The sequence below is a fragment of the Aspergillus pseudodeflectus genome (assembly GCF_044049435.1).
Source record: "Aspergillus pseudodeflectus strain CBS 756.74 chromosome Unknown BJX68scaffold_23, whole genome shotgun sequence".
In the NCBI taxonomy this organism is placed as follows: domain Eukaryota; kingdom Fungi; phylum Ascomycota; class Eurotiomycetes; order Eurotiales; family Aspergillaceae; genus Aspergillus; species Aspergillus pseudodeflectus.
In genome coordinates, this window is record NW_027263799.1 from 223,682 (window position 1) to 250,457 (window position 26,776).

General features: G+C 54.8%; 11 protein-coding genes across 11 annotated transcripts in view; 5 read left to right on the forward strand and 6 right to left on the reverse strand.

The window, feature by feature from the left end:
* Positions 1–23: 23 nt before the first annotated feature.
* On the reverse strand, positions 24–509 carry BJX68DRAFT_237927 (uncharacterized protein; the record flags this gene model as incomplete). The annotated part of the gene is made up of 1 exon (XM_071040263.1): positions 24–509. A coding segment is annotated over exon 1 (293 nt), but the record flags the coding sequence as incomplete, so codon positions are not given.
* A 1,453-nt stretch (positions 510–1,962) lies between these two features.
* On the reverse strand, positions 1,963–3,051 carry BJX68DRAFT_267203 (uncharacterized protein; the record flags this gene model as incomplete). Its single annotated transcript, XM_071045745.1, has 2 exons — positions 1,963–2,083; positions 2,138–3,051. The coding sequence occupies 2 exons, from the start codon at positions 3,049–3,051 to the stop codon at positions 1,963–1,965; spliced, it is 1,035 nt and encodes a 344-aa protein (XP_070898738.1).
* A 1,211-nt stretch (positions 3,052–4,262) lies between these two features.
* BJX68DRAFT_267204 (uncharacterized protein) lies at positions 4,263–5,711 on the forward strand (the record flags this gene model as incomplete). Its single annotated transcript, XM_071045746.1, has 1 exon — positions 4,263–5,711. The coding sequence occupies one exon, from the start codon at positions 4,263–4,265 to the stop codon at positions 5,709–5,711; it is 1,449 nt and encodes a 482-aa protein (XP_070898739.1).
* Positions 5,712–7,258: 1,547 nt separating this feature from the next.
* On the forward strand, positions 7,259–8,216 carry BJX68DRAFT_97428 (uncharacterized protein). Its single transcript, XM_071050105.1, has 2 exons — positions 7,259–7,791; positions 7,856–8,216. The coding sequence occupies exons 1-2, from the start codon at positions 7,481–7,483 to the stop codon at positions 8,034–8,036; spliced, it is 492 nt and encodes a 163-aa protein (XP_070898740.1). The 5' UTR covers positions 7,259–7,480; the 3' UTR covers positions 8,037–8,216.
* A 179-nt stretch (positions 8,217–8,395) lies between these two features.
* BJX68DRAFT_267206 (epoxide hydrolase family protein) lies at positions 8,396–9,810 on the reverse strand (the record flags this gene model as incomplete). The annotated part of the gene is made up of 4 exons (XM_071045747.1): positions 8,396–8,485; positions 8,568–8,844; positions 8,904–9,093; positions 9,156–9,810. The coding sequence occupies 4 exons, from the start codon at positions 9,808–9,810 to the stop codon at positions 8,396–8,398; spliced, it is 1,212 nt and encodes a 403-aa protein (XP_070898741.1).
* A 1,320-nt stretch (positions 9,811–11,130) lies between these two features.
* Positions 11,131–12,851, forward strand: BJX68DRAFT_276062 (Alpha/Beta hydrolase protein). Its single transcript, XM_071047994.1, has 2 exons — positions 11,131–11,688; positions 11,742–12,851. The coding sequence occupies exons 1-2, from the start codon at positions 11,142–11,144 to the stop codon at positions 12,773–12,775; spliced, it is 1,581 nt and encodes a 526-aa protein (XP_070898742.1). The 5' UTR covers positions 11,131–11,141; the 3' UTR covers positions 12,776–12,851.
* A 2,301-nt stretch (positions 12,852–15,152) lies between these two features.
* On the reverse strand, positions 15,153–16,507 carry BJX68DRAFT_255521 (uncharacterized protein; the record flags this gene model as incomplete). Its single annotated transcript, XM_071043049.1, has 4 exons — positions 15,153–15,546; positions 15,767–16,158; positions 16,288–16,368; positions 16,430–16,507. 4 exons carry the CDS (start codon positions 16,505–16,507, stop codon positions 15,153–15,155), a joined length of 945 nt encoding a protein of 314 aa, XP_070898743.1.
* Positions 16,508–18,757: 2,250 nt separating this feature from the next.
* BJX68DRAFT_276064 (glycoside hydrolase superfamily) lies at positions 18,758–21,027 on the forward strand (the record flags this gene model as incomplete). The annotated part of the gene is made up of 1 exon (XM_071047995.1): positions 18,758–21,027. Exon 1 carries the CDS (start codon positions 18,805–18,807, stop codon positions 21,025–21,027), a length of 2,223 nt encoding a protein of 740 aa, XP_070898744.1. The 5' UTR covers positions 18,758–18,804.
* A 104-nt stretch (positions 21,028–21,131) lies between these two features.
* Positions 21,132–23,067, reverse strand: BJX68DRAFT_276066 (Zn(II)2Cys6 transcription factor domain-containing protein; the record flags this gene model as incomplete). The annotated part of the gene is made up of 3 exons (XM_071047996.1): positions 21,132–21,768; positions 21,826–22,058; positions 22,112–23,067. The coding sequence occupies 3 exons, from the start codon at positions 23,065–23,067 to the stop codon at positions 21,134–21,136; spliced, it is 1,824 nt and encodes a 607-aa protein (XP_070898745.1).
* Positions 23,068–23,634: 567 nt separating this feature from the next.
* Positions 23,635–25,191, forward strand: BJX68DRAFT_276068 (Tannase/feruloyl esterase; the record flags this gene model as incomplete). Its single annotated transcript, XM_071047997.1, has 1 exon — positions 23,635–25,191. The coding sequence occupies exon 1, from the start codon at positions 23,650–23,652 to the stop codon at positions 25,189–25,191; it is 1,542 nt and encodes a 513-aa protein (XP_070898746.1). The 5' UTR covers positions 23,635–23,649.
* Positions 25,192–26,296: 1,105 nt separating this feature from the next.
* BJX68DRAFT_276070 (general substrate transporter) overlaps positions 26,297–26,776 on the reverse strand; it is a gene marked incomplete at both ends in the record, with an annotated part of 1,782 nt that continues 1,302 nt past the window's right edge. Inside the window, one exon of the mRNA XM_071047998.1 lies at positions 26,297–26,726. Coding sequence (XP_070898747.1) covers positions 26,297–26,726 — 430 coding nt within the window. The remainder of the gene's footprint in view (positions 26,727–26,776) is intronic.

The following is a 26,776-nucleotide window of genomic DNA, read 5'->3' on the forward strand; positions in this document are numbered from 1 at the left end:
TTCGCGAGGGGCTGAGGTGGACGTGAGGCTCGTATACAAATGTCTGCCTAATCATGTGACACCCTAGACGGCATGGCCGTTTCTCCAACGAGACACCGAAATAGCACCACTTCCAAGGGAAAACCGATCGGAAACAACGACCTGCTCAATCGCAAAACCCGGTTCCATGAAAATCCCTGATATATCACGCTGTTGTGATTAGTCCGGAGATGCCGTTCCGACAATTCTCGGATTGATTGCGAACTACGCCCCCAGAGCCGTCGCCAGGTAGCGAGAGGCAAGAATCCTGGAACGAGGGGCCCGCGGACGAGGAAGGTAGAGCCAAAAACAGCTGTCACAGCCATTGCTGCGGTTGCTTTCTTTTGAGCCCGTGGATAGTGGCGCAGATACTCATATCGAGTAGGAGTTGCCCAGGCTTTTGATCTGCAACAGAGTCAGACACTGCCTGGCGTGTGCCTTCGCGCGGAGCTAGCGGACAGCACAGCATTTACATTCTAGGTGTATGCCACTACAAATATCACCTTGAACATCGTGACTCTCAAACTTGTAGATTTCTCCTTCTTCGCGGACAGATCTTTCCGTCCGAGCTGTGTGGTGATGCTTGTTCTGGCTTTCGGGCTCAATGTGTATTCGATTGGGTTTCTTCGACGAGATATGTTAGATATCACCCGAACCGGATTTATCCTGATCACCTAATCAAACACTACCAGGATTTATACCGCTCAGTGGCAATAGCAGCTGCTGCTACGGACTTCTTTTAGTCGGGTGGAAAAAAACTCCAAAGAGGTGGCTGCTCATCTAGCGTGGACATACCGACTACTGAACAATCGACTCTCTGGCGATGGAGCGCTGTCGGACCAAACAGTCGCTTCGGTGGTAGCTCTGACCTAGTACAAACGTTTCGTCCGCCGATATCCTCGGGCTTTGTTTCATTTTGAGAGGCTTAAACGACTGGTCGAGCTATATGGGAGAATCTCTGAGCTAGCGCGCAAATGACCCACACTTGGTCAGAAGATCTTCGGAGCCGATCTAGAATTCGCAATGCAGCTAGGCTGGCCAATACATTATAATGTCACCGATACGCCTGGCCGTGGAGTGGTGAGAGGACTTAGAATCCCATACGATCGAACGCCGAGACCACAGTTCCTCAGCTTCCTGCTCGGTGGATCAGCACCTCTCCAGAGGCATTCTCAGACATCTCAAGCTTTGCCTGGTACCTAAACGGTAGTTCGAGCGGCGGTCTTCAGCTCCGCCGTCGAGACTTTGACGACGTGCTTGTCTGTCTAGGGTACGGAGTCATCCGCGTGAAACCATTAGCACAGGCACATCTGTCGAACAGGCCTGAATCCAAGGCCGTGCTGACCCTGATGGCTTTGCTGTCTCATATAGTCCAGTTCATGATCGGACCCAATCGAAAGATCCTAGGGTTCGTTCTCCTCGCCGGGATGGCACGTACAACCCTTCAAAGTCAAATGTCGGAGACGAGGGTAGAGCATGAGTTGCTCCTTAGGGTCTTGGTCATGGGGTAGTCATCGCTATTCGATGAACGCGATGGGCCATGGCTCTTTGACAAAATCAACGAGACACTCCATGCTCTTGGTATACAGGCATGGCAAAACTTACATGCAGTATTGGCCGAGTTTCCATGGGTGAATGAATTCAGCGATTCCGCTGTTAAAGATATGTGGTCGGACATAATATGGTCGCGGAACGCTCAATAACAATATAAGTGCTAGACTCGCCGTATGCTTAGCGAATCCAAATGGTATACAAGACAAAAGCCAGAACCCGATATGGTCTCACCACGAGCATTACCGAAAACTTCCAGATGGACCAGCCTTTCCCACCACAATTAACCCTTCCTCCAAGATTTTCGAAACACACCCAAGTGCCTTTACCCGTGGAAATCCACCAAATAAAGTCAAGCCTGCTCACTTCCGGACTTGGCACAGCTTTCGCTCTTTATTTTGCAAGTTGCTGGATAATCGAAGCCGCGTCTGCAAACTCAAGTTCTTTCATCGTCTCGTCCCATAATTGCTTCTTGGCCTTGTCCCCCGTCTCGCCATACACGACAGCCGGATACCTATTATCAAGATATTAGCAGCATTGCGACTGGGGCCAGTTCACTTCAACTTACGGTTGGAATTTCCAATCGCTCACATACGACCCATGACTTTCTTTCCCCTGGCGAACAGTCGCATAGATATAACTACTCGCGCCAACCTCGAGCGTCCTCGCCATGAACCCTTTCACCCTCGAAGTGATGGCCCTCAGCACAGGATTGAATTTGGCGAACGTCTCCGTGTTCAATGAGGTTCCGTCGGTCAGGCCGGGATTCGTCAGGTTGATGGTGACATTGTCGGCGGATACGACCTCTGCGAGCTTGACAACGAACCAGAATAGGAGAAGCTTTGATCTCTGGTAGTTCGTGTGATTAAATGTTTTTGGGTTGTCGAGTTGTGCGATGAGAGGTTTGTTGAGGTCAAACTTGGCCCAGTATGCCGTATCTGATGCGACGATTGACAGGATTGGCGGTCTTGAATCCTCCGAATTGTGCTTGGCTTTCAGGACCGGTAGCAGCAGGATCGTCAGGTGTGCCGTCGAGATGTAGTTGACCTGAACGGTCTTCTCGTGCCCCGTCGCCTCAACGCGCTCAAAGACATCCTTCTGCAGTCCCGCATTCAGAATCACGATATCAATTCTCGACAGCGTATCGCATTGTCGAACAAACCGCTCAATAGATTCATACGACTCCATATCGAGCAGCCACGCCTCAATCGTCGCGTCCGGAAACTCCTTCCGTAGTTGCGCAGTGAGCTCATCGCCCTTGGCCTGCGACCGAACGGTGACTATCAAGTGGGCAGGACGGAGTCGAAGGAACTGGCGACTGGCCTCCACACCAAGACCGCCACTTCCGCCGGTTATAATCACCGTGCGACCGGTGAGATCAGTGCCTGGTGGTATGGGCGGAGGGTGCATGCGAAACTGTCGTCGGAAGAAGGCAAGCACTCCGGCCTCCTTTTTCGCCAGTTTCTGGAGACTCTGTGACATTGTTATATTCCCATAAGAGATCGCCGCGTAAGGGAGGTGATACACAGGACCTCAGAGTCGGGGAGAATGGGTGCTGGATGGTTACCAATCGCTCGATCGGAGCGGGAGCTCTTTCAATCCCGGTGGGCGCAGAGCACTCTTAATATATCCATTCCCATCCGGATATAACCGCCATGTGTAACGCAAGATTGCAATTCCGACTGGACGCTCAAAACTTGGAAGCAAACTTCTGCACATTGATTCGTTTCTGTCCGAAGCCTGCCTGTGCGGGGCCACATTCGATGGAGGTGGCGCTCGTCCCGTGAGCAGATTGGTGGCTCTACCCGGAATCCGGAGTTAACTGAAGCAAGAGGAACTTTCCTGACGTGGTTTGGCGTCATTTGGTCAAAGCTCCTGAGGCCTTGGCCTGCCGTACTCCCGTCGTAGACCATTACTGCTATGGGCACTACCTTAGTAGTGGACTATGTAGTGATGGTTGTCTCAGACCGAAAAGAAACTCAAGAGGTAGATACCCGGGTAGGCGCAGTCCAAACACTCTTGCCGATGTATTATATCTCAACTGCCGAGCTGACAATGAGGGGCTCCCGGTGTATAGATGTGGAATCTTGCATGAACGAGAACAATGAACACTAGTCACACAGACAACATAAATGGTACACGTGACGGGCATTCTGGACTGGATGCCGAGGTTGAGAATAGAAATTCCAGGTTGAATACAGCGGACATCTATGTAGAGCGGTAGGAATAGTACTAGTTATGTATCAGGAGGAATAATACTCCTCACAAATCCCAGGTACAGCGCTGGTCTTCCAATTACTGGCAGTCCGCTGTCCCTGCAGGTAAACGCTGGTAGGGCACGACGTGAGATAAGCGATGTTAATCTCAACTAGCTATTCAATTCAGAATAGAGATTCGGTTTGATTTGCAGATGTCCTCGATCATTCACACTCGGCCCACTGGGAATGGCCAAGTGCATAAAGTGTAAGATCTTTATTCATCTGATGCCCGAGCCCAAACTAGCCAATGAATACATAGAAAAGCATAGCCCCGGTCCTCCGCCAAGCAGGCTAACAACCAACCTCGTATAAATCACTGGGACATTCTTTGTCCCCCCTTCTTTCACAATCGGTCCTCTGCCCACCCACACATGATCGGAGCTCCACCCTTCTGCTCCGCTCGACGACACTTTCCCTCGCCAAGGTCAGCCAATAATGTTCCAAGACCTCCCGCCAGAAATCCAAATCCTAGTAACACGAGAGCTGGACACCACGGACCAAGTGAACTTGGTCTACACATCCCGATACTTCTACGAGCTGCTTATCCCCCAGCTTTATGAAGCTCTTCCTGATGCCACGCAATATTGCAAGCGTCTGGTGGATAGTCTTGTGCGGAATCCTGCACTGAGGAATTATCCCCGGTGTATCAGGCTTGAGGCCTGCCATGTGCGGGGGCCAGATGAAGAGAAGGAGGATGACGGCGACAGCAGCGACGCCAACGACGATATAAAAGACATACGTACGGACAAAGCTAATGAAGACGATCATCCGGCTACCTGGCTATACAACCTGCCACTCCAGACCCAGTACGCCAAAGAAGTATGCATCTCAGAGGGAGACGGCAACATCCTCTCTAGTGCAATATGGAAGAACGATGACGGCGCACATGCATTGCTCCTCACGCTCGTCCCCGGTCTCGTGCGCCTCGACTTGCAGTTCCCCAGGCACGGCCGCTTAACCGATATGGTTGTCACTTGGGCTACGCAAGGGAGATTCGCGGTGCCCGTTCTCCAAAACTTACACGAGGTCTTTGTATCGTCCGAGTGGGGAAAGTTCCAGGAGGACGGCGCTGACGAAATCATCACGGACTGGGCACTGACATTCCTATGGTTACCGTCGCTTCGGCGGTTCAAGACTGATGCGCTCCGAGACGTGGTTTATGAGTGTCGTGTGCCCGACCGTCGATCCTCGGTGACTCACATTGAGATCAGCAAGTGCCTGGGCTTGGAAGATGTCAAGGGCTTCATTGCAGCATTTCCGAATCTCCAATCGTACAGGCATAGCTATGTGACCACGAAATGGAACAAGCCGCTGAGCTCTCGACGGATGTATCAGGCGCTTTTGCAAGCTAAAGAGACACTACGAGAGATCTGGCTTGATATCTGCGTGCAGAATTTTGTGCGCGAGCCTGCGGGACTCAAATGGCCGACCTTTACCAACTTTACAGCCCTTGAAGTACTGCACATCCCCATCTTCCTACTCGAGGACCTTACCGGCGAGCCACAAACAATTAATCTCACGCAGTTCCTCCCGCGAACACTCAAAACCATGCATATCTTCGATGCAACTTACATTACCCTCCCAAACCTCTTACCCTCCCTACTTGAATATATTACCTCCCCACACAGCCAGAATCTAACCGAACTCATAATCGCAACCACCCCTCATTACGTCGAGGGGTCTTTCTTTATTATTATGGATGACTCAATCAAAAAGGGACTTACAGACGGCCCTTCGATTTCGGATGAACTTTCCAGGCGCCTAAAAGAGCTAGAGTACGCTTGCCACGCCCGATGTGTCACATTCGACTTTCAGGTATTGGACGGGTCGTCGAAGCTAGCGGCGGCTTGGGAGTTTGAAGATCCGTTTGACAAGTCCCGGTGAGCCTGACGGGTTTTTGTGCCGGGGATATGGTGATGGTGGCGGCGGTAGTAGTGGGATCTTGGGATAATCATATATATGTCTCTACGCCGTGCGTTGAAATGCCTCTATACTTTTCTTCTTGCCTTATTTCCTCCTCTCAGGATGTTGAAGTGAGGTTATTGACCGCCCCGAGTAGAGCCCAGTCACCGTCTGCTGGTGGAAGCTAATGTTGTTCAAGGTACTCATTTGCGTTACGGCAAAAGGCTGCACCACTGATTTCACTCAATAGAATTGGCAGAGTTTTATGGATTAACCAGTCTGACTCGAAAAGTGCAACTCGATTAACATTCTCCAACCTATCCTTTGCACGAGGAACAGGGGGAAAGCCGAGGATGCCACTGCCACTGCCACTGCAGATTCATCCCAGCTGCCTGGATTTGGGGCCGGAATTGCCGGGATCCGACGTAGGTAACATCCTTATCGCCTTTAAGTAGGCTAATCATGTTTTGAGAGAATTTTGCGAGATGGGTCACCGTCTCGCAGAAAGTTGCAGTCAGGCGTCCTGCCTGCCGGAGCGTCTGGGCACTAGCGGAATGGACGACAAGTCCAATGAGTCTAGGAAACCCCTATCAGGGACCCTGGTTTTTATTTATGTAGAGGGGTTCGCTTGGGGTGCGATACAAGCCAAACTGCTAAAAGAAGCTATCCAAAGAACCTGAGCCTCTTGGCTGCTTGGCGAGAAGCTTATATCGCCCAACTTTGTACCCGAGCATCCATGTAGATACGCTGGCTATGGTACCAGAGCTCTTGAGTGCGACTGAGGAACCGTGGCAGACTGGAGAAGGAAAGTGGATAGGGACGCCCTTATTTTCATTCGTCGACAATTGGGGCCGGTTTCGCGGTGATTAGTGATGCTTGTCTATGAGGATCAATAATCACTTTATTTAATCGTGCTTACTATCATGCCCCCTTAAGTATACGCACATTCTTTCCCAGCTTGCTTTTGCTTTTCCAGTCTCTCTTTTGTATTCTCTTCTCGACTCTCCTTAATCGTCTTGTCTTGACCACCATGCCTCCGTACCTTCCACTCCTCTTCTCCTCCCTCCTGGGGGCAGCCTCAGCCCTCCCGTCCACCACCCAGGGCTCGTCCCTCGGGAGCAGGGAAAACGTCCTCCTCTTCGACGCTCCCGCGTACGAAACCTCTACATGTCCCATCCAGCACCTCTCCACCATCCAGGCCTACACCTACACCAACGGCTCCGTCGACGAGGTCGTCGCCACTTTTAGTGCCTTCGCCGCAGCCAGTGGAATTGACATCGACGAGCAGGGGTACAAGATCCTGCAGGAGCGCTCGAGGTGGTTTGCGACTACGCCTGTTGGAGGGAAGACGGTTGAGGTGCAGGTTGATGGGTGTGCTCGGGGCTTCAGCGTGGGAAAGACTGTCCCCGCGCGCAATGGCAGCGATGATGCGGGGATGGCGGAGGGTCAGGGGAGTTTTGGGGGCTGTGAGCGGGGCCATATCGCCACTGGAAGAGCTGTCCTAGGAAAAGGGGACAAGAGGGTGTTTACGAATACGGTGTACAAGTCTGGGAAGAAGGGGTGGGGTGTTATTTCCGGTATGCCTTCCATACCTCTAACCCTGACGCTAACCCTAGGCCCGTCCCCTGATTCCTAAACGCTTCGATTGACACGAGACTGGTCTAGATATCGACGACACGATCAAAATCACGGGAGGCGGCTTCGACGCCATAAAAGCAACCCTAATCGAAGAAGCCACCCCGGTCGCCGGAATGCCCGCCCTGTATTCCACCATCACCGACCTCATCGACCCAGCCTGGATCTACCTCACCGGATCCCCGTGGCAGTTGTACAGCATGCTTCATGATTTCATCCACACGGAGTTTAGCGCGTCGACTGGACCAATCCTCATGAAGAATCTGACCTACACGGGCGTCGAGGGACTCCTCGAGTTCCTGGCTGAGGGGACGAGTCTCGAGTACAAGGCCGGTCGGATCAATGATATTCACGCGTGGTACCCCGAGAAGATGTATCTCGGTATTGGGGACTCGAGTGGGTATGATCCGGAGGTGTATGCCTATGCGTGAGTGGCTGCTGTCCAGTCTACTATCTTGTGAAATGGAAATGTGCTAATGACTTCTGTGTAGGTACCGCCAGTACGGCCCCGAGTGGATGAAGTGCATTTGGATCCACGTTGTTGAAGAAGGTAACAACACCGATGCTCGCTGGGAGGAGGCCTTCAAGGGGATTCCGGAGACGGCTTACTACCTCTACACCGATCCCGAGGAGCTGAACCCTGCTGCTCTGGCTGAGGGTGCCTGCTTCTAGTGATGGGGCACTGTGGGCTAAAGTCCAGGAATGCCCTTTGCGAGGCTGGATGGTGGCACTGTACAACACACTGGACCGTATATCCGGATCATTAGCGATTTCTTCATTTCGTAACTCCCCCCTGGCCGCACATGATGTCAACTGGGACTGCTTATGGTTGTATCTTCTTTAATCATTCTTGAGATCCGAAATAAAAGCATGCAAATCGCACTAGCGAGCAGATGGATAAAATGCAGAACGTAGACTTCGACCAACTCTCTCCCACGGAACCCAATCCTTGACCGGGTGCCGATTGTAATCGACGGCAGTGTGAAAACACTCGCGTCCCCAATCAGGAATCAAGTCCTCGTGTTGCTTCGTTACTCGAAAACGCCCTTCACCTTCTGGACAAACTCCTCGACGTGTTCCAAAAACGCCTTTGGCTGTTCCAGGCTCCCGAAATGCCCTCCCTGTAAATACAAGTCAGCGCGCGTCCGGCCACACACCACCCAACGAGCGAAAAAAAAAAAAAAAAGTCCAGAACGCACTCACCTTATCGTGCGTTCTATAAAGCACCAAGTTCGGATAAATCTCTTTCGCCCACGCTTTCGGGAGCAGGACAAGGTCATACGGGAACAGCGAGTATCCCATTGCTTTCTCCTTTGAAATAGGATGCGGTTTTCCCGCGAGAACATTCTTCACCAGCTCGGCGTGGTACAGGGCTCTTGGGAACGTCGACGTGAACCAGTATAGAGTTGTCATAGCGAGGATTGTGTCGAGGGGAATTGGGTAACGGGGGTCGCTCCATTCGAGGTGTTTTTCGCCGATCCTATACATCAATTTGTCAATTATCTGCTTATACGACAGCGGGCGGTTCTATGTACTTACCAGGCTAACAGCGAAAGCGGACTCGAGGAGATAACGAGACCGATCGTGGACGGTCGAGTACCGTGCTCGAGCGCGTACGCGAAGCCCGTCTCCCGCCACCTGTCCGATCGGTCCATGTGCTCTTTTTCCCTCTCGGTTAAGTCGTCGATGGATCCAGCCTTCTGGTCCGGATTGAGCACGAGCATGTTGACTGCAGAGCATGGTTAGCATTGACGGGGCCAGGATGGATGGATGAATGGGGGTCGACCGTACCATGAAAGGCTTTGCATGTCTCGTATTGAACAGCCAGGATCCTCGCCAACATACTCCCCAGATCTCCCCCCTGGGCAACATACCCACTCCCAAAGCCCAGATCCAGCATGAGCTGGTTCAGTATGCGCGCCGCGCGGTCAAGCGTCATCTCGACGTTTTCGCTCGCCCCACCAGAGAGGCCATAATCAGGTAGAGAGGGAACAACGACATGATACGGAAGTGTCTCAGGCGTATACTTCCCAGCAAGAACCTCCAGCATAGGCAAGAACTCCATAAAGGACCCCGGATACCCGTGCAGAAAGATAATCGGGATGGCATCGACCCTTTTCGAGAAAAGCGCTGCGAAGTGGATATCGACGACTCCAGCTTCGGAGTCCGTGATTGGGATCTTGAAGTTCGGGAAGCTGTTGATGTAGTTTTCGTGCGTGCGCCAGTTGAATTTCGGTGAGAGCCAGGTCTCTTTTGCGGTCGTGAGCCACTCGCGCGAGATGCCGAATTTGCCCGTTGTATCTTGGTTCCACCATGTTGCAGGGCCGATTGGGGAGAGGCCGAGGAGGTGGTTGAATTCTGCTAGGGCTTCCTCGGGGATGTGCAGGATAAATGGGGATGGGGTTCCCGTGATGTTTCCGGGGAGAATGTTGAAGTTCTTGGCCATCGTGGTGGGCAAGTTGGGGGTGGCGTATAGTCGAACCAGTGCCACTATGCAGACAAGCATCCGAGGCGAACAACGCATTCCCAAGCGAGACAACTTTTCTAGAAATACCTCAGCATCTCAGAATCCTGACTCACATGTGTAGATGGAATCTTACAGATGCTTCGCGAACATTCACTGCCGTTGACCACTAAGAGTCAGCGGTTGACGCATCAGCAGGCCGCTATGACTAGTGGGGTAGGATGCACCATCTTTTCTGTCTGTCCACCGACGTCTACCTGGATGATTCGTCGCAGTGGTAATAAAAGTATATCAGCAAGCGAGCCGAGGGATTTTTCTTTAACGAAGTATACGCGATCTGCGGCGGGGACGAAAGAAGCTCGCGATGCGTGCTGCCCGCGCGAAATCCGATTTCTGCCACAGCCGCAGGTTGCCCTACCACAGCCAACACAGGGGAGAACTGCATGGTGCGCAGGAACATAAGATACATAGAACATAGCTTGAATTATCTGTTTGGGTACTGCCAGTGCAAAGGGCCGAGGCGAAATGCTCCTCGTCAAGCCACGAGCTTCTCAGTGTCCTCGACCGACCAGGCTTTCGTGAGAGGAAGCGGACAAAATTGGAATGGAGAGGAGCAGCCATGGAGGGCATTGTCAGTCACTTTCAGACTTGCTGTGCACGCTATGTCTCCAGGCCGGCTCCTAAGACAAGCAAAAAGCCACCCCCGGCCGAAACATTTGCCTTCTTCTCCCTAGCATCAGCAAACGAGCCCCGAGGCTCCGGATGTGTGTACCTCGAGACAACATACGTCCGGCCCGTAGGTGCGTCCGCTGGACTGTCACGAGTGCCGCGGTACAGAGCCTTCTTATGAGGTTGGAGTTCACAGGCGCAATGATGCTGCGGCTGCTCTCTCTACTTTCGCGATTCCCGTCACCAAGTGCCGGATATAGTTCCCGTGCCACGTTTGCCAAGAGTCGTCAGGATTCAGGGCGCAGCCAGGGCGTTTCACATGCCCTGCAGATCACTTGATGACAGACCACGGGATATGCTGACCCTGAACGGGCCGGAGCCGGAAACATCTTAACGGCGCTCTCAATGTGGGTCATGCTGTAGGTACGTACCCGGGGATGCCTGAAGAAACGGCTTGAAAGTTGTGGAGTGCAGTGTAGCTTGATTTACCCTGTCATCATTCTGCATGCCCCAGGCTTGTCCGGGCCGGGGTACCAGGGTACCAGGGTACTCCATGTATATATAGCTGCAGGGGGAGCAAGAAGTACCATGATACAACAGCATCGACAACTACAACAACCCACCCGCTTCTCTCACTGTCCATCATGAAGTTCCTCCACCACCTGGCCTTTGCCATGGCGGCGATAGCCTCGCCGCTTGAGAAACGCGACCCCTCCGTCACCATCGCCAACGGCACCATCGTCGGCGGGACCAAGGGCAACGTCGAGTTCTTCAAGGGCATCCCCTTTGCGCAGCCACCGGTTGGCAAACTGCGATTCAAGCATCCGGTGCCATACGACTCGAACTTTGGGACCTTGAAAGGCACCGAGGCTGCGCCCCTCTGTATACAGGGCGATGGAACTGGATCCGAAGACTGCCTGAAGCTCCTTGTACTGCGGCCCTCGAGTCGCCCGGCCAAGAAGCTGCCAGTGGTCGTGTTTATCCACGGTGGCGCGTTCTCGGGCGGTGGCGCCGAAGAGGGAAATGACGGCACGCCGCTTGTTGAGAAGAGTGTCTTGCTGGGACAGCCGTTCATCTTTGTCTCGATCCAGTACCGTCTGGGTCTCTTTGGATTCTTACCCGGAAAGCAGGCTATTGGGAATGCGAACCTGGGCCTTAGGGATCAGCGATTGGCAATTGAATGGGTGCATGGTGAGCAGACTGTCAGAGCTTAGTTGTCGACCTTCGACTAACACAGACCACAGACAACATTGCTGCGTTTGGCGGAGACCCTGACCAGGTTGTCCTCTACGGCTTCAGCGCAGGATCCATGTCCACACTTGACCACACCATCATCAACGGTGGCAATGCAGAGGGCCTCTTCCGCGGCATCGTGCTGGGCTCGGGATCCGTCCTCCCTGCGCTTGATGTGGACCATCCCAAGGCACAGGACGTGTATGACACGCTGGTCTCGAAAGTGGGATGCAGCGCCAGCGCCAACTCATTGGAGTGTCTCCGGTCAGCGGACGCCAAAACGCTGCAAAAGGCCGGGTACAGCCTGAGCACCTCGTACAAGCATCTCGGAATCAACCTGGCCTGGCTCCCCCGCCCCGATCCATCCGACAACTTCTTCCCCGTCAGCCCCGACGCCGCCATCCGCGCAGGCAAATTCGCCAAGGTGCCCGTCCTGAGCGGCGACACGGAAGACGAGGGCACCTTGTTCGCACTCACCCAGACCAACGTCACCAACAACGCCCAGCTCGCCAGCTACATCTCGACCTTCTTCCCAGATTACCCCCAGGACGCCAAGACCCTCGTCTCCAAGTACCCCGACGACCTCGGCATCAGCGGCTCCCCCTACGGCACGGGCCTCGAGGGCAACGTCTTCGGCCAGTTCAAGCGCATGGCATCCATCTTTGGCGACCTGGCATTCATCTTCCAGCGCCGCTTCCACCTGCAGACCGTCTGCAACCAGGTCCCCTGCTACTCGTACATCAACTCTGCCCTGCACGGCTCCACCCCGCTGGGCTCATTCCATGGCTCGGACGGGATGGTGCTTCTTTCCGGTCTCTCGACCGTTCCGGCCGTGACGCAGCAGCGCACGGTCCTCGCGTTCGTCAGCACCCTCGACCCAAACGGCGGCGGGGTTTCCAGCCCCTTGATCCGGTGGCCCAAGTATACCCCGAACGATGCGCAGATTGTTCTGCAAAAGGGGTTCTGGAATGAGCTGGGCAAGGATGATTTCCGCGCGACGCAGTATAGCTACTGGAGCCAGAACATTGCCAAGTTTAGGCTTTAGAGCGCCACTCTGGTCGGTGATTAGGCTTTGGTGGTGGTGGCCCTGCTATCACGAGGTCTTGGATGGGGAGGGACCCTTGTATAGATCGCCCGAAGGGCGCCACAGACCAATGTTCCCGCCATCGAAGACGCTGGCAGAGTGCACATGTGCTCCACTACTCCAATACTCCTTTCCTTCTTTTAGCTGATTTGCTTCCATTCCATCCCTTCATTGGCATTTTTCTTACTTGACATGCTTACTCTATGTAATACGCGCAACAGCGCCGTCAGTCCTTACAATTCATCTAAAATGCATTTTCCCTGTACATAAACAATATTGCCTCCAAATGAATATATTGGGATCAACAACGCAATACGAATCTTTGCAAGGTTGATATCAAACTCAATCCCCACCGAAAGGCTATATACAGCATGCTCTGATATATGTAAATCCCTCCCACGCACCCACGATAGGCACAATGCAGAAGTGTTCCTAATCCAAACCGCGCATCTACACCATATCCGTAGCAAAGACCATGCCCTGTCCTAGCAAAGCAATAGCGAGGTCCGAAACCACAGCTGCTGTAGGCTCTGTCCGTCTTGCCAGAACCATACCTTGGAGCTCGTGGGGTGAGGGATTGTTGTCTCACCAAGATTTACACAATGCTTATAATACTCCAGATAATCCACCCCCCCAGCACGGAAAAAAAAAAAGAGAAAGACGAAAGCCGCGGACCTTCCTTCTCGTCTTCCATTCCTGCCGCGCCCACAGCCGCATAGCCATGAGTCCGGGGAACCCGGTTCCCATGTGCCGACACGTCACGCTGCACCCGCAAATCACGCAGCCAGCAATAGCCATGTGGCATGGGCGATGTGGCTGTTGACGGATGAACCAAGGCCTTACCTAACTGGGACCCCACATTTCGGATGAGATAACCTCGGATGCTTCGACCGGGTTCATTGCTTGTATGACTGGGCTTGTTCATCCTCCTCCTCCTCCCCATCCTTGTCCTGTCTCGGTGAGCGGGATAATGTGCGGCGAGGTGAGCCCAAAGTTCCCCCGGACAGGATGGGAAGGAGAGCAGTAGTACAAGCTTTCAGGTAGTATCCTACTTCTAGTAGCCTAGAGGATGTCCGCGGTACGCTCGGCCGGAGCCTTTCATGCAGAGGTCGATCCGGGTTCTCTTCGTAGACCTACTTTTGCAGGGTGCGCATGTACAAACTAGCATGTCCAGTACTGGATGATGCGCCTATGGAGTGACTGAGAATAAATTGACCATCACATTATGCTGGCGGGATCATGATGAATTGTTTTCAAGTCTTTGTAGTTCTACTATCTATTAGCTGACGTGAATGCTCCTATTTCGACGTTGAAACGATTAATCACCCTGTTGTTCGTTGCAACCCTTCCGTGATCCATGGCTGGCCCGCAGCAGACCTCGTCTCATCCGAGGATCCAAAGTCCCCTCAAGGACATTGAAACGGCCATTGCATGATTGGTAGAGCTGTCAGTCCATCTCGTACCCACGTGGTTGCCTTTCTATGGCCCACAGTCAGCCACGCCATGCCAAACCGTGCCATGCTACATATAGGGAATGCACTGCGGAGGCAGCGACGCTATTGGACAGGAAACCCGGTCTGCATACGGAGTACTCCACATCTCCGGCCTAGTATGCATTGTTATTGCTGCCCCCGGATCCGACGTCTACTCATCTTCCCCGGCCTGCGCGACTCCGCTCTGGGGTCCGTACCATACATAACCTGGCACCCCAACGTCGCTCATCGCCCTCGTCCCATGGAGTACGTGGGACATTATGCCTAGACCCACAAGGCCACAGTCGAAGAGACTGCCATGGAGCTGTCGCCGTTTTCGACCTCCCGGCCGCTCGGGCATGCAATCCGGACGCCCTGGTGACGCGATTGAGCTGTGGCGGCCGGGCCGGACGGGGCGGGCTCGTTCGGGCCGGATGCGTTTTTTTTTTTCCCTGCTTTTGCACCTAGCCAGGCACTGTCGGGCAAGTTAAGAGGCAACAGGCTACAGGAAAGCCCAATCTAAACACAGGTAGGGTGTTTTCAGGTTCGGCCGGAATTGCGACATGGGAAAAACTAAAATGGGGAGAAATTCCCGCAAGTGGGGGTTCGGGTTTGAAGGTGAGTTCGAGGGTTGGGACTTTCCCACTTGCCCACGCATGCTATGAGGCCCGCGTGCGCTACCTAGTAGCTGCCGGGTACGTCCTGTGCAGCTACAACGATGAGGGTGGTGGATTAAAAATAGATATCTTTTCAGAGTCTGGGGGTATGAATGAAGAAGATTAAAGTAGACAAACGAACCAAGCAAATGAATGATGACCACAAAGGAAAACGAGAGAAAGACCCATCCATAACCCGCCCACATGTATCTACACGTAAAACTTCCCATACACGCTCCCTCTCTCCCTCTCCTCAAAAACAACAACCCCCTCCGCCTGCGCCTCGGACCAAATCGCAATCTCCTCCTCCACCTGGATCCGCATCCCCGCACCACCACCCCTCCCAGCACCCCCTGGACCGGTAGCCGTACCCCTGTGGCCCAAGTGCATCGGTATCGAGTTGTGCGTCCCGTACCCGGACGACAGAGACGCCGTCAGAATCCCTGTCTTGCGGAGGAGGGGCTTGAGCGTGATTGCGGCGGTGCAGATGATGTTCACGGCGATCTCGACGTCCATCCAGATGTTGAGGGGTTCGGAGGAGCCCGCGGGGTCGTCGAAGAGGCGGTGGGTGTAGAATAGTCGGGCGATTGTGGCGAGGCTTGCTCTGTTTGTGGGGAGTGTGGTGGTTAGCTAGTGGTGCGGAAACGAGGGGGAGAGGATCTTGTAATGGATGGGCGTGGCTCGGCGTAGGGACGGGAGTTGCAGAGTACAGCGATCGTGGCAAGGGGAGCCAAGGACCATCCATGGAGCTCGAGGCGGGGGAAAACACCGAGGCATAACAGCGCGGCGCCTGGATGCGACGGACATAAGGATGGAAAACTCACAGCGACCCGACAGCAATAGTAACGCCCACCGAGACCCTCAACAGCGTGCGCATCTGCAGCTTGCGCAACACAACAACGGGAACAACAATCCCCAACGCAAGATCAACAACCAGCAAAACACCGCCATGAACAAGCAGCGAAATCCCCCACGTTGTCCCCGGATGACAGCTCCCCTCGACGGCAGGGCCCTTCCACAGCTTTTCAATGGGGTTGCATAAGAAGAGTGTCCAGAAAAATTCAAAGACTGTGATGATTGTTGTCGCAAGTGCGAGGACGATGATTGCCACTGTGAGTACTCGGCTGCGCACGATTCGGTAGAGGGTCACGGAGAAGGAGAGTTTAATTAGCCACGTTCCGATCGCGTAGAGGAGGATCATGAGCCAGTTGGCTATCTACCGAAGACAGATGTGCGTTAGTGAGGGTTGCGATTGCGATAGCAGGCATGGTGGCATGCGCGCGATGTTGACTGGTTGCTTCAAATGATATGTGCGTGGACAAAGAGGGAGGGAAGCAGGACTCACGATGACTCTATATGCGTCAGAGAGTCGGCTAGCGCTGCGTAGGCCGACGTAGAGGGTAATCGCGCGGGCGAGATACACAACCTTGGGCAGAGTTAGCAAGAAACAGACAATGGTATCTCCCCCAGCAGCAGCTCCAACCCACATAGGCGACAATACTCAAGTAATCATCGAGCGCAAGGGCCTTCATGAGCCCCAAGCGCGTAAAGACACGGAGGGCCATGAACAGCGTGACGAGTGTGAGCAGCACCGTCTGGACACGCTGTGGGGTCTGCATTGCATTGCTTGCGGTGCCGTATACCAAGCGGAACAAACAAGAGACCAAGAAGAGTAATGGACATGATCTGAACAGAAAGGGATATTGCAGGGCTCAGCGACGGGGCGAGCGGGCGGGTAGGGGTTCATAAATGCGGGGGAGAGACGCCTGTAAAAAAACTGCGAATCGTGGAGAAACTCTGTTCTGCACTACTACTCGACGGATGCAGGGTTGGTCGACCGTTGACCGTTGACCCCTGGCTGGGCCTGCATCTTGGGATCCTTTAGCCTGTCGGCAGTGTGCAGGTAAACTCTAACTTTGAGTCTTTGGGTGACTCTGATAGGGCAGGCCGGCGAAATGCACAAACTGGGAGCTGCTGGCTTGAGAGTAAGTTGGTGGGCGTTGAACTACTTGAGCTACTGGGGTGCTTGGGCCTCTGATCACATATTGCACCGTGAGGCGCCGACTCGATTCCCTGCGACAAGGAAAGCATCACTCACCGAGTCACGTATTTATGTCGAAGCAAGTACAGTGCCAGGAAGCACCCCCCGTTAACCCCGGGGCCTAAAACCCAGACAAGTGCCGCGCGGTCTTGATTGCCATCATGCGGAGGTTCCCCGGCATTTGACAGGGCAGATTAGGGGCACTGAGACTGGAGAACTCCAGATTCGCTGCAGGGCTATAGGACCCGGGAACAGTGTATCCACCAGGTGATTTGAAATCGAAATCCTCCTCGGCAGATGGATTCAGACCAGGGTATCCAATAAAGTACTCCGCAATCCTTACACGAGTCATTGACGTCAAGAGTGCACCTAAGCCAGTCCCATACAAGGCAATCGCCATCGCAATATCATGGCTATGGAAGACAGAGTCATTGGATCCTTGGACTTTGAGATCTATTTCCCGGAACCCTGGACCCTGAACCTGGAACCTTCAGAGTTGCAACAAACCGGCATCGCCGCATCTGGACTCCGAATCCGCTGACCGCATCATGAATTGATACCAAACGAGAAATGAGGCCGAGACTACTAATATGGAACAAATTATCTGCGGGCGGGGATAAAGAAGTGGCGTGTTATTCAGGCTATATACCAACCAACAAGCCTGCCTAATATCCGCACAGGGGGCTTATACTGAGACTGAGACTAATATGGAGCAGAACGGCGGCTTGGAAACGTCCATGGCCGGAGATAAGGGGTGTATACTCTCTCATGAGTCCCAGCTGGAAGAGTAGCCGTCTAGGCTTCTGGTTACCTAACTGTGCACATAACGGCCCGGCTAATATCCGCACAGCAGGGGCTAGACCGAGAGGCAAATTTCCGAGGCTAATGCAGTCCAGACCCAGACTAGATGCGGACAAGAACCCAGTATGAGGTTGAAGAATGGGATTGTGAGAAACAGGTAATACTCTCGGGTCGATGCCACAACGAGCAATCTTGACGAGCGGAGGAGGAAGAGGACAGCACAGCAAGCGGCCAGCCCTCAGCATAGCTCCAGGCCCAGGTCCTCGTATGCGTCTGGGTCTCGGAAAACAGAGTTTGAGGAAAAGAGGGCCGGGGCCGTGCCAGAGAAGTCATGGTGGGAAGGGTGGAGATTATATGGTATGAATAGGGGACTTTAAATTATTAGAGCTGGGATACTACTGATATGAAAGTGGCGGCATGCTGGGGAGGCTGGCCGGCCCGCGCAGACTCGGTGAGAGGTTGGCTGACGCAGCCAGAATTTGCACAGATGTCCGGATATACTCTGGGAGTAACTGGTATTCTGTCCCGACCCGGGAAAGGCAAGAATCTACCTGGCGTGAGGGCGGAATTCCGTGGGGCAAACCCGATGTCCTCAAGGGTTGTGGCTTACTATTGACGCACTGGTCTGTTCGCTTTGCGTTTCACCTTGTTTGAATTTATGCATACCTAAATCAATCCATGCTACCTTGTATCCAGCGGTGTTCAACGACCACAAGACGGTAGACAGTAATCATCCCGGAGAGCTGACAAGCCGAAGAGCCTAGACCCCGACCAGGTCCCTTGTCTTCGCCCCGGCTTCAGTAGGAGGAACCCGGGCCGGACCGGCCGGCCGGTCGGGTCGATACAGTGTTTGTGTACATCGGGAGTGGAGGCTGATCCATATCAAGACATGGGATAGTTCTCTATGATGATGGGAGCTAAAAGAAAAGAAAATCCAGCCTAAACTCGCGTCCAAGTTACTTCCGCGACACTCCTTTGTTCAGCCGTCGTCCTACTCGGAGACTTGCCCTCTCAACAACAATGGCACAGCACGTCAACTTTCAACGCTCGGTAGAGTCCGTGAAAGGCGGCCAGGAACCCTCGCTGGCTGCCCGCGAGCTGCTCCGTGAGCTCTCCGAGGAGGAAAAGCTCTCCTTGCTCCAGGGCGACCCGAGCTTCTGGGAGGGCCTGTACAAACTGTACGCGGGGTACTACCTCCTCCACCCATATGTACACGGTGAGATCAAACGGCTGGGTATTCCGGGCATTCGATTCAGCGATGGTCCGCGCGGCATCAATATCAACAAGGCAACTGCCTTCCCGGTCTCGATGGCGCGAGGAGCGACATGGGACCCGAGCTTGGAAGAACAGGTCGGTCACGTCATCGGCCTCGAGGGCCGTGCGTACAAGGCCAACACCGTTGGCAGCGTCTCGATCAACCTGCCCCGTCACCCTGCGTGGGGCCGTGTCCAGGAGACATACAGTGAAGATCCGCTGCTGCTCGGAGAGTTTGGAGCGGCCCATGTGCGCGGTCTGAAGCCAAACGTCATGCCATGTGTCAAGCATCTCGCACTCAACTCGATGGAGACCGCCCGGTTTCGTGTCAATGTGACTGTGGACGAGGCCGCCCTGCATGAAGTGTACCTGCCGCATTTCCGGCGTGTTGTGGAGGAAGGCGCGCCTATTATCATGTCGGCATACAACTCTGTCAACGGCGAGTGGGCCAGTGAGAATAAGCACCTAATGACCGACATCTTGCGCAATCAATGGGGCTTCCAGGGGATCGTCATATCCGACTGGGTGTATGGAGTGCATGACGGTGTCAAGTCCATCAAGGCCGGCCTTGACATTGAAGCTCCCTTCCAGAATCGCCGAGAGGCCTCTGTGCGCCCAGCCCTCGAGTCCGGGGAGCTCAGCTGGACAGAAATCGACCAGGCCGCCCATCGGATCCTGACCACGCAACTGCTTCACTATGCCAGGCGCAATCCAGAGGAACCAACCACCGACATGGTTTTCAATCAGCGCGCGCGCGAGCTCGCCCGCGAAGTCGCCTCAAAGTCGGTGGTACTGCTCAAGAACACTCCTGTCAATGCTGAAAAGCTACTACCATTGCCGGAAAGGATAGAAAGCCTCGCGATTATTGGCCGCCTGGCCACATCGCGCCACACTGGGGATCGGGCGTCGTCCTTGGTAACCTGCCCTGAGGTGATCTCCCCATATGACGGGATCAGGGAGGCTCTGCCCCATGTAGAGCTTCTGCTTTCCGACTCTGATGATGAGGAAGCTGCTGGTGACGCCGCAACCAAAGCGGATGCGGTTGTCTTGATCGTTGGGTATGATGGAGAGGACGAGGGTGAGTTCTTGCGACCATCGAAGGACACGGATCCCATTGCCCAGGCCTTGTTACCAGAGCCCGATAATTCATACTGGTCGCGGCGGGTTCAGGCCGCCAGGAAGGCCGCAGTCTCCGAGTCCACGCCAACCCCAGGGGAGCCAGAAGGCCTCAAGTCAAGACCTACCGGGGGTGACCGACGTTCGGTGCGACTTCGAGATGAGGATGTGCGGCTGATACACGCTGTGGCGACTGTCAACCCTCGAGTCATCGTCTCGGTCGTCACTGGAGGTGCAATCATCGCCGAGGAGTGGAGATTCAAGGTTCCAGCTTTGCTGGTGAGCTGGTACAATGGCTGCCAAGGTGGGAGGGCACTGGCGGACGTCCTGACGGGTGCAGTGAACCCGAGTGGGCATCTACCGTGGAGCATGCCGCGCAGCGAGGCCGATCTACCTGCCTTTGACCCCGACGCAAACGAAATCACCTACACCAAGTGGGTGGGACAGCGTCTGCTGGACCGCCGAGGAGTGACGGCCGCATACCCGCTCGGATTTGGCCTGTCCTACACCCAGTTTGCCGTCGAAAGGGCAGTCATCGGAGGGGCACATACCAAGGGAATCCGGCTGCAAGTTCAGGTGCGGAATACCGGCGAGCGAGCGGGTCGATGCGTTGTGCAAGTGTATGGACGGCCCCAGTTCCGCACCAAGGCAGACGATTTCCCCACGCGGGTGTTGGCCGGGTTCCAGTCTGTTGAGCTGCGCGCCCACGAGGCGAAATCGATCGAGGTCGTTGCGGCCTTTGCGCCGTTCCAGCGGTGGGTGAAGGGGGACCTGGTATGGGATGTGACGCAGGTTGACCTGGAGGTTGGTCAATTTGCGGGGGACTGTGACGCAGTCAACGTGGTCTATCGCCCATCGCGTTCACGGATGTGAGAGTACTGTCTAATCACGATGAACCGTGTGCCAAACTAGAGCGAATTAGCTTTCAGCAGCCGCCATATGCGCTGCCAATGTATGAATACCTTTCAAGTTTCCTCTGTTATTCTGCCCCGTCAGGGACCGGGATACCAGCCATTATCCCGTCGAAAACGGAGAGGTCGGGATCCAGCGTCCAGAAACCGGGAGATACTCGGCTCTGGCGGAGGATTTCCTCGTCTATGATGCCATCCGTTGCCATTGGGAGGTCCATGTTTACCTGAGAGGGTTGAGTAAGACTCGGCACAGCGCCTGCCGTCTGGAGACCAAGGGCAGGATTGGTAGGCAGTCCTTCAAATTTTGAAGCTTGATATTGTTTGCACATACTGTCCAGCGCATGCCCATACACTGTTGGCCGTGTATCAGCTCTCGCGCCTAATGACCGCATAAGTGCCGCCACGTCATGGACAAGCTTTAGTAGCTCGTCTTCGTTGTCAGGCAAGACTACGTTGCCCTGTAGGGCTCGGAGAACATACAGGCAGACGTAGGCCATGAGTACGAACGCAAAGTCGGTGAGGTAGCGAAGACGGTCCTTGGATATCGGCGAGAGGCTTCCGATCCAGTGTAGAAAATCGCGTGCGGCATCCAGACTTTCCCCGGTGGCAATATACGACTGGCCACTCTCACTGACCAAGTGTGTAAGGAGATGGAAGCGCGTGAAGAAGTAGTGGAAATACAAGTGTCGGCCTGGTGCCGCGGCTGGAGCAGCATTGATCAGCAGAGTCATCGACAGGATTAGACGACAGGTGTGCCTACCACCGGACAGGAAACTCTGCCACTCCGTTTTCCAGCAGGCCAGAGCCTCATATACCGTCTGTGGGGTGCTGCCTTGAACCGCAGAGGTTCTTTCCCACAGCAGACAAAGCTCGCATTCGCCAAGCAGCAGGCGGATACGTGGATGGTCGACTGTCTGCTCTAAGGCAGCTTTGACCCGGAGGAGCTCTATAGATCCAGAGAGGTTTCGTGGACAGCCGTGAAGGACGGCGCAGCTGGTGTTTATTAGCCACAGATGGCCAACAGGGAGTCAAGGGTGGGACCTTACTGATGGCTCATGGTGTACAGCCAAACCACCCAAATCAAGGGCAGCTTCTCGGTCGAGAGTTCATTCAGGGCACAATTAACGCCCAGCTTTAGTTTGACGGCGTACGCCTCTGCGATTCCTTTCAGAGTCAGCATGTCGAGGCTGGCGCCCTGTGGCTGGTCGGAGATGGCGCCGGTCGCTTCGCAGCACGAGTACAAAAGGACCAGCCCCTGCATGTTCTCCACCATTGCTGCACCATCCCGATCTGTCACAGGCTGCAGGATGAGCTCCGAGAGCAGCCGACGGAGAATTCGACAAATGCGATCGCGCAGGGCGTCCGAGGCTGGCAGGTAGCGCGAGACTGCGTGGATTGCCGCCAGGACGAGCACCGGTTGGCTGGGGAGAGTGTGGAAATCGGTCGCATAGAACGAGGGGAGGAACGGAGACAGCCGCTCCCCAAAGAGCCTGAACAGTTCTTGGGCGTCGGTGGTGGTGATGCCAGCCTCGGCGAGACACGACAGCAGGCAGGAGCGATCCGCGGTGCTCCCTTCTCTTTCTCGATCCCCCGCCGGCGACGGTACCGACCCATCTCGTCTCTCTTGGCCGTCGGACGGGGTTTGATATTCTCCGTGCCACAACTGCCGGTTGCTTTCGAGCTCCTGGACGCTGGAGTAGGGGGTCGCGACGCTGGGCAGCAGGCCGCCGGGTCGCGACGGCGGCGGTCGCGTACGTGTCCCCGGGCTGGTATGCCCGGTGCTACCCGCGTCGAGGCTTCGTTTCCGGGTATTCGGTGTGCGGCGGCGCTGGCGGTCGCGATAGTCCAAGGTGAGGGAGGCCTCGGAGGGAGTCAGCGGGGGCTGGTGGTGATGGCCCGTCTGGGGCGCAAAGGCTGGGTTCGTGTTGACCGGTTCAAAGACGCATTCGCGACCGAACCTGGCGCAGCGCTCGCAGGGGGCCGGATCGCCTGAGCATTTCATCTGAAATCGTCAATCCTCACAATCAGTCGGTCGTGGGGGTTTCGTGGCCAACGCACCTTTTGCTGGCGACAGCGCGAACACGCCTGGACGGAACGCTTGGGGGTGGCATTTGCGGCAGCCATGGTAAAGCGACACCTCGATGCGATAGACCAGCTGGTTTTAAAGGTGAAAGCGAGGAGAAAAGGAGCATTAATGGCCCGTCAGAGGCCCAGGGGATGTCTGGGGCGCCCACGTTGCTCGGATGCGGAGAAGAATCCTGCCCAATCCATGGCGAGCCAAGAAGACGCCCCACCTGAGACACTGACAGGATTTGGAATGGGCGACTAGTCAAGCCTTCGGCGTAGTGCTGACCGAGGGCCTGAACACGGTGACCAGCCAGTCCCAGTCCCATTGTCTGTCGGCCCGGATCCGGCCCGGAGGCCCAGGGGGGGGAAATGGCAGAGTTCGTGGATCACCCCTACAAATCTTCGCTGCAAAGGCTATTTTCCACGTGGCATGTGATGGTGTTTGGCCAAATAAAGTCAGCCAATCCCATGGATACATGGCTACAACGCCATTAGCGCAATTACCTCCTGAAAGGCTATGATGGGCAGTGTTCCGAGTACCTCCAACTGCACCAGCCTGGCCGCGCCGCAGGTGCCCGGTGCAGCCATTACCTCGTTTGTTGCAAGTGAGATCCATGGAATCAGCAAAACCTTTCCAGGGAGTACCTTCGACGACGCCATCACCGTCCGCGACCTTCGGGTCTGCGATATCAAGGTGACCCTGACCCATCCGGGCGTCAACAACGAGGTCAACTTCCAGCTCTGGCTCCCTTTGACCAAATGGAACGGCCGATTCCAGGCTGTAGGAGGAGGTGGCTTTGCGGCCGGTGCGGGCGAAGAGGGACTCGGCAATGCGGCCGCCCATGGATTCGCCGTGGGTACTACAGATGGGGGTGGCTTGGGGGAAAATGAGGTGACCGTCTCGCCTGATATCCTGAGCCCCGACGGTCAAGTCGATCTTGGTGTCTTTGCCGACTTTTCATCTCGGGCCCTGCATGAACTGGCAATCGTGGGCAAGGCGGCCGCTGCCAGCTTTTACGGCAAACCACCTCACCATTCCTACTGGGCTGGCTGTTCGACCGGTGGCCGCCAGGGGTATATCATGGCTCAACGCTACCCAGGTGACTTTGACGGCATTGCGGCGCACGCCCCGGCCATCCGCTGGCCCAGCGTCGTCACGAGTCTGCAGTGGCCGCAGGTGGTCATGGACACCTACCGAAAGTGGCCCAGCAGTTGCGAGTTTCAGTACCTTGTCGACGAAACTATTGCGGCGTGCGACAAACTGGACGGAGTCACTGATGGAATCATCTCGGATCCCTTCAACTGCGCCTTTGACCCGCAAACCCTCGTCGGGCGAACAGTCGAGTGCAGTGGCGGCAAGGTCGCCATCTCCAAAGACACCGCCGACATCTTCCAGCACATCTACGACGGGCCCAAGAGCCCAGCAGGCACATCCCTCGAGCCAGGTCTGACCTGGGGCACCACGCCACTGTACCTCGCGAGTACCCTGAACCTCGGAGACATCAGCACCGGTATCGACTTTCCGCTCGCTGCAGGCTGGTTTCAATTCTTCCTCGAAAAGAACCCCTCCTTCAATCTCTCCTCCATCACCACAGACGAGTTCCCCGGCTACCTCGCCCAAGCCTGGGCAGAGTACGGCGGCCTAATCGGCACATCCAACCCGGACCTGGGGCCCTTTCGCGACAGCGGTGGTAAACTCCTCACCTGGCACGGGCTGGCAGATGGCCTTCTTACAGCAAAGAACACCCTCTTCTACCGCGACCAAGTCGAGCGAGTCATGGGCGGAGCAGAAAACACCAACAAGTTCTACCGCCTCTTCCTTGCGCCGGGCGTTGACCACTGCGCAGGTGGCAACGGCCCGCTCCCGACTAAGACCCTGGACGCATTAATCGCATGGGTTGAACAAAGCAAGGCCCCAGATGTGCTGCTTGGCCAAATCAAGAACCCAAGCGGCACCACGGTGACCCGCGACATCTGCCTCTATCCGCTCGTGGCGCGATATGATGGCAAGGGGGATCCGAACAAGGCGAGCAGCTATTCTTGCCAGGCGTCATTCTAATAGAGCGAGATTCATCCTGTTGAGGCCGTCCACTCTTTTGCTTTTCTTTTCTCTTCTCGGTCTCTCATCTTCTTCTTCTTCTTCTTCTTCTTCTTCTTCTTCTTTATCTTTTGTGTAGCATAAGCCCCAACACGGCGCGCTTGTACATACTTGATCATCTGTAATGGCCACGGCGAGTGTGCCTCGGCACATGGGATGACGTTTTCATTTAATCCTGCGCTATATATTTGATGAGAAGTGCGCAGATGGATAGATCCATGAATCCATGACTACCTAGGTCCCATAATCAGCTAGCGCCTAGCTAGATATAACATATACCCTTCAAAGGGTTAACAACTTGACCAGTCGACTAAAAAGGTGTCATGACTCCAGTCTAGTGACCGGTGTTGCAATATAGCTCAGATCTCCGGCTGACAGGGGTATATCTCATTGTAAGCTAGACACAGCGCTGCTAAAGCTTCGTGCTAAGATACATTCTGGTTCTGGACAAAGGAGGTTCGGTTCGGGACCTGAACATTACTCATGTATATACATGTTCACGAACCGAGGGGATAGTTGGGTGGACGTGAGGTCGATATATATATATATTCAGTCATTGCAAAATCACACTGCCAAAAACAGCCTCTAATACAAGCTACATACATATACATACCTAGTAGGTGGAGAGGCAAGTTTCCTCCACGAAGCAGAGGCTAACAGGCGCCGTGGTCATTGGAGTCAGTATGGAACGGACGGACGGAGAGTGGTTTATGCGTAGTAGAGTACGGTAGGTTGGATTACAATTTCAAACACTCTAGCTTCGGAGACACTGCAGAAGATCTTCAACGGTTACATATATATATTGGTTGAGGAAGGTAGGGCAGACGGGGAATTTTATGGCGCGTGGACTGTTGGAAGGACGTTGTGCGAGGCTCATATTAGCAGGAAAGGATGATCATCATGCTACACTAAAAGCATTAGAGATGTAGAGTGGAGCTACCAATGCCCTCGTCCCAGCCCCGTTGAGCCAAACTCACCCCGCGAGGCCATGAATGACCAAAGCAAGCGACAGTCATGTATCGACTACAGTTGGTGGTCTACACCCGCATCATCCAGGGCACGGGATTCAAACCCCCTCCGCCCGCGCAGCCTCCTTCCTGTCCCCCTCCTCCTGCCCCGCCTTGCCTGCCTCACCCCCAAAGACAAAACTCCCAAACTTCCTCGCCGGCAGCTTCAAATCAAACATCTCATCCAACTCAAGATAACTCCGCCCCTTGGTCTCCGGGAACTCGACCCAGACCACCACCGCGCCGAGCGCACAGAGCGCCGCGAAGACGAACCCAGTGCGGGCGCCGAGGTTCCCTTCGTCCGTGTTGAACATGTAGGGGACGACAAAGGAGAACAGCCAGGTTGAGAAGCCGCCGCTCATGTATGCGATTCCCTGGGTTTGGGCGCGGAGCTGTGAGGCGGAGACTTCGGCTGCGATGACGGGGTATGCGCCGCCGACGCCGAGGCCAAAGGTGAACATGATGATTATCATGGCGATGCCGACGAACCTGGGGATTGTTAGCGTTGAGCTGATATTGTGGGTGGGGGCCGGGGGGGG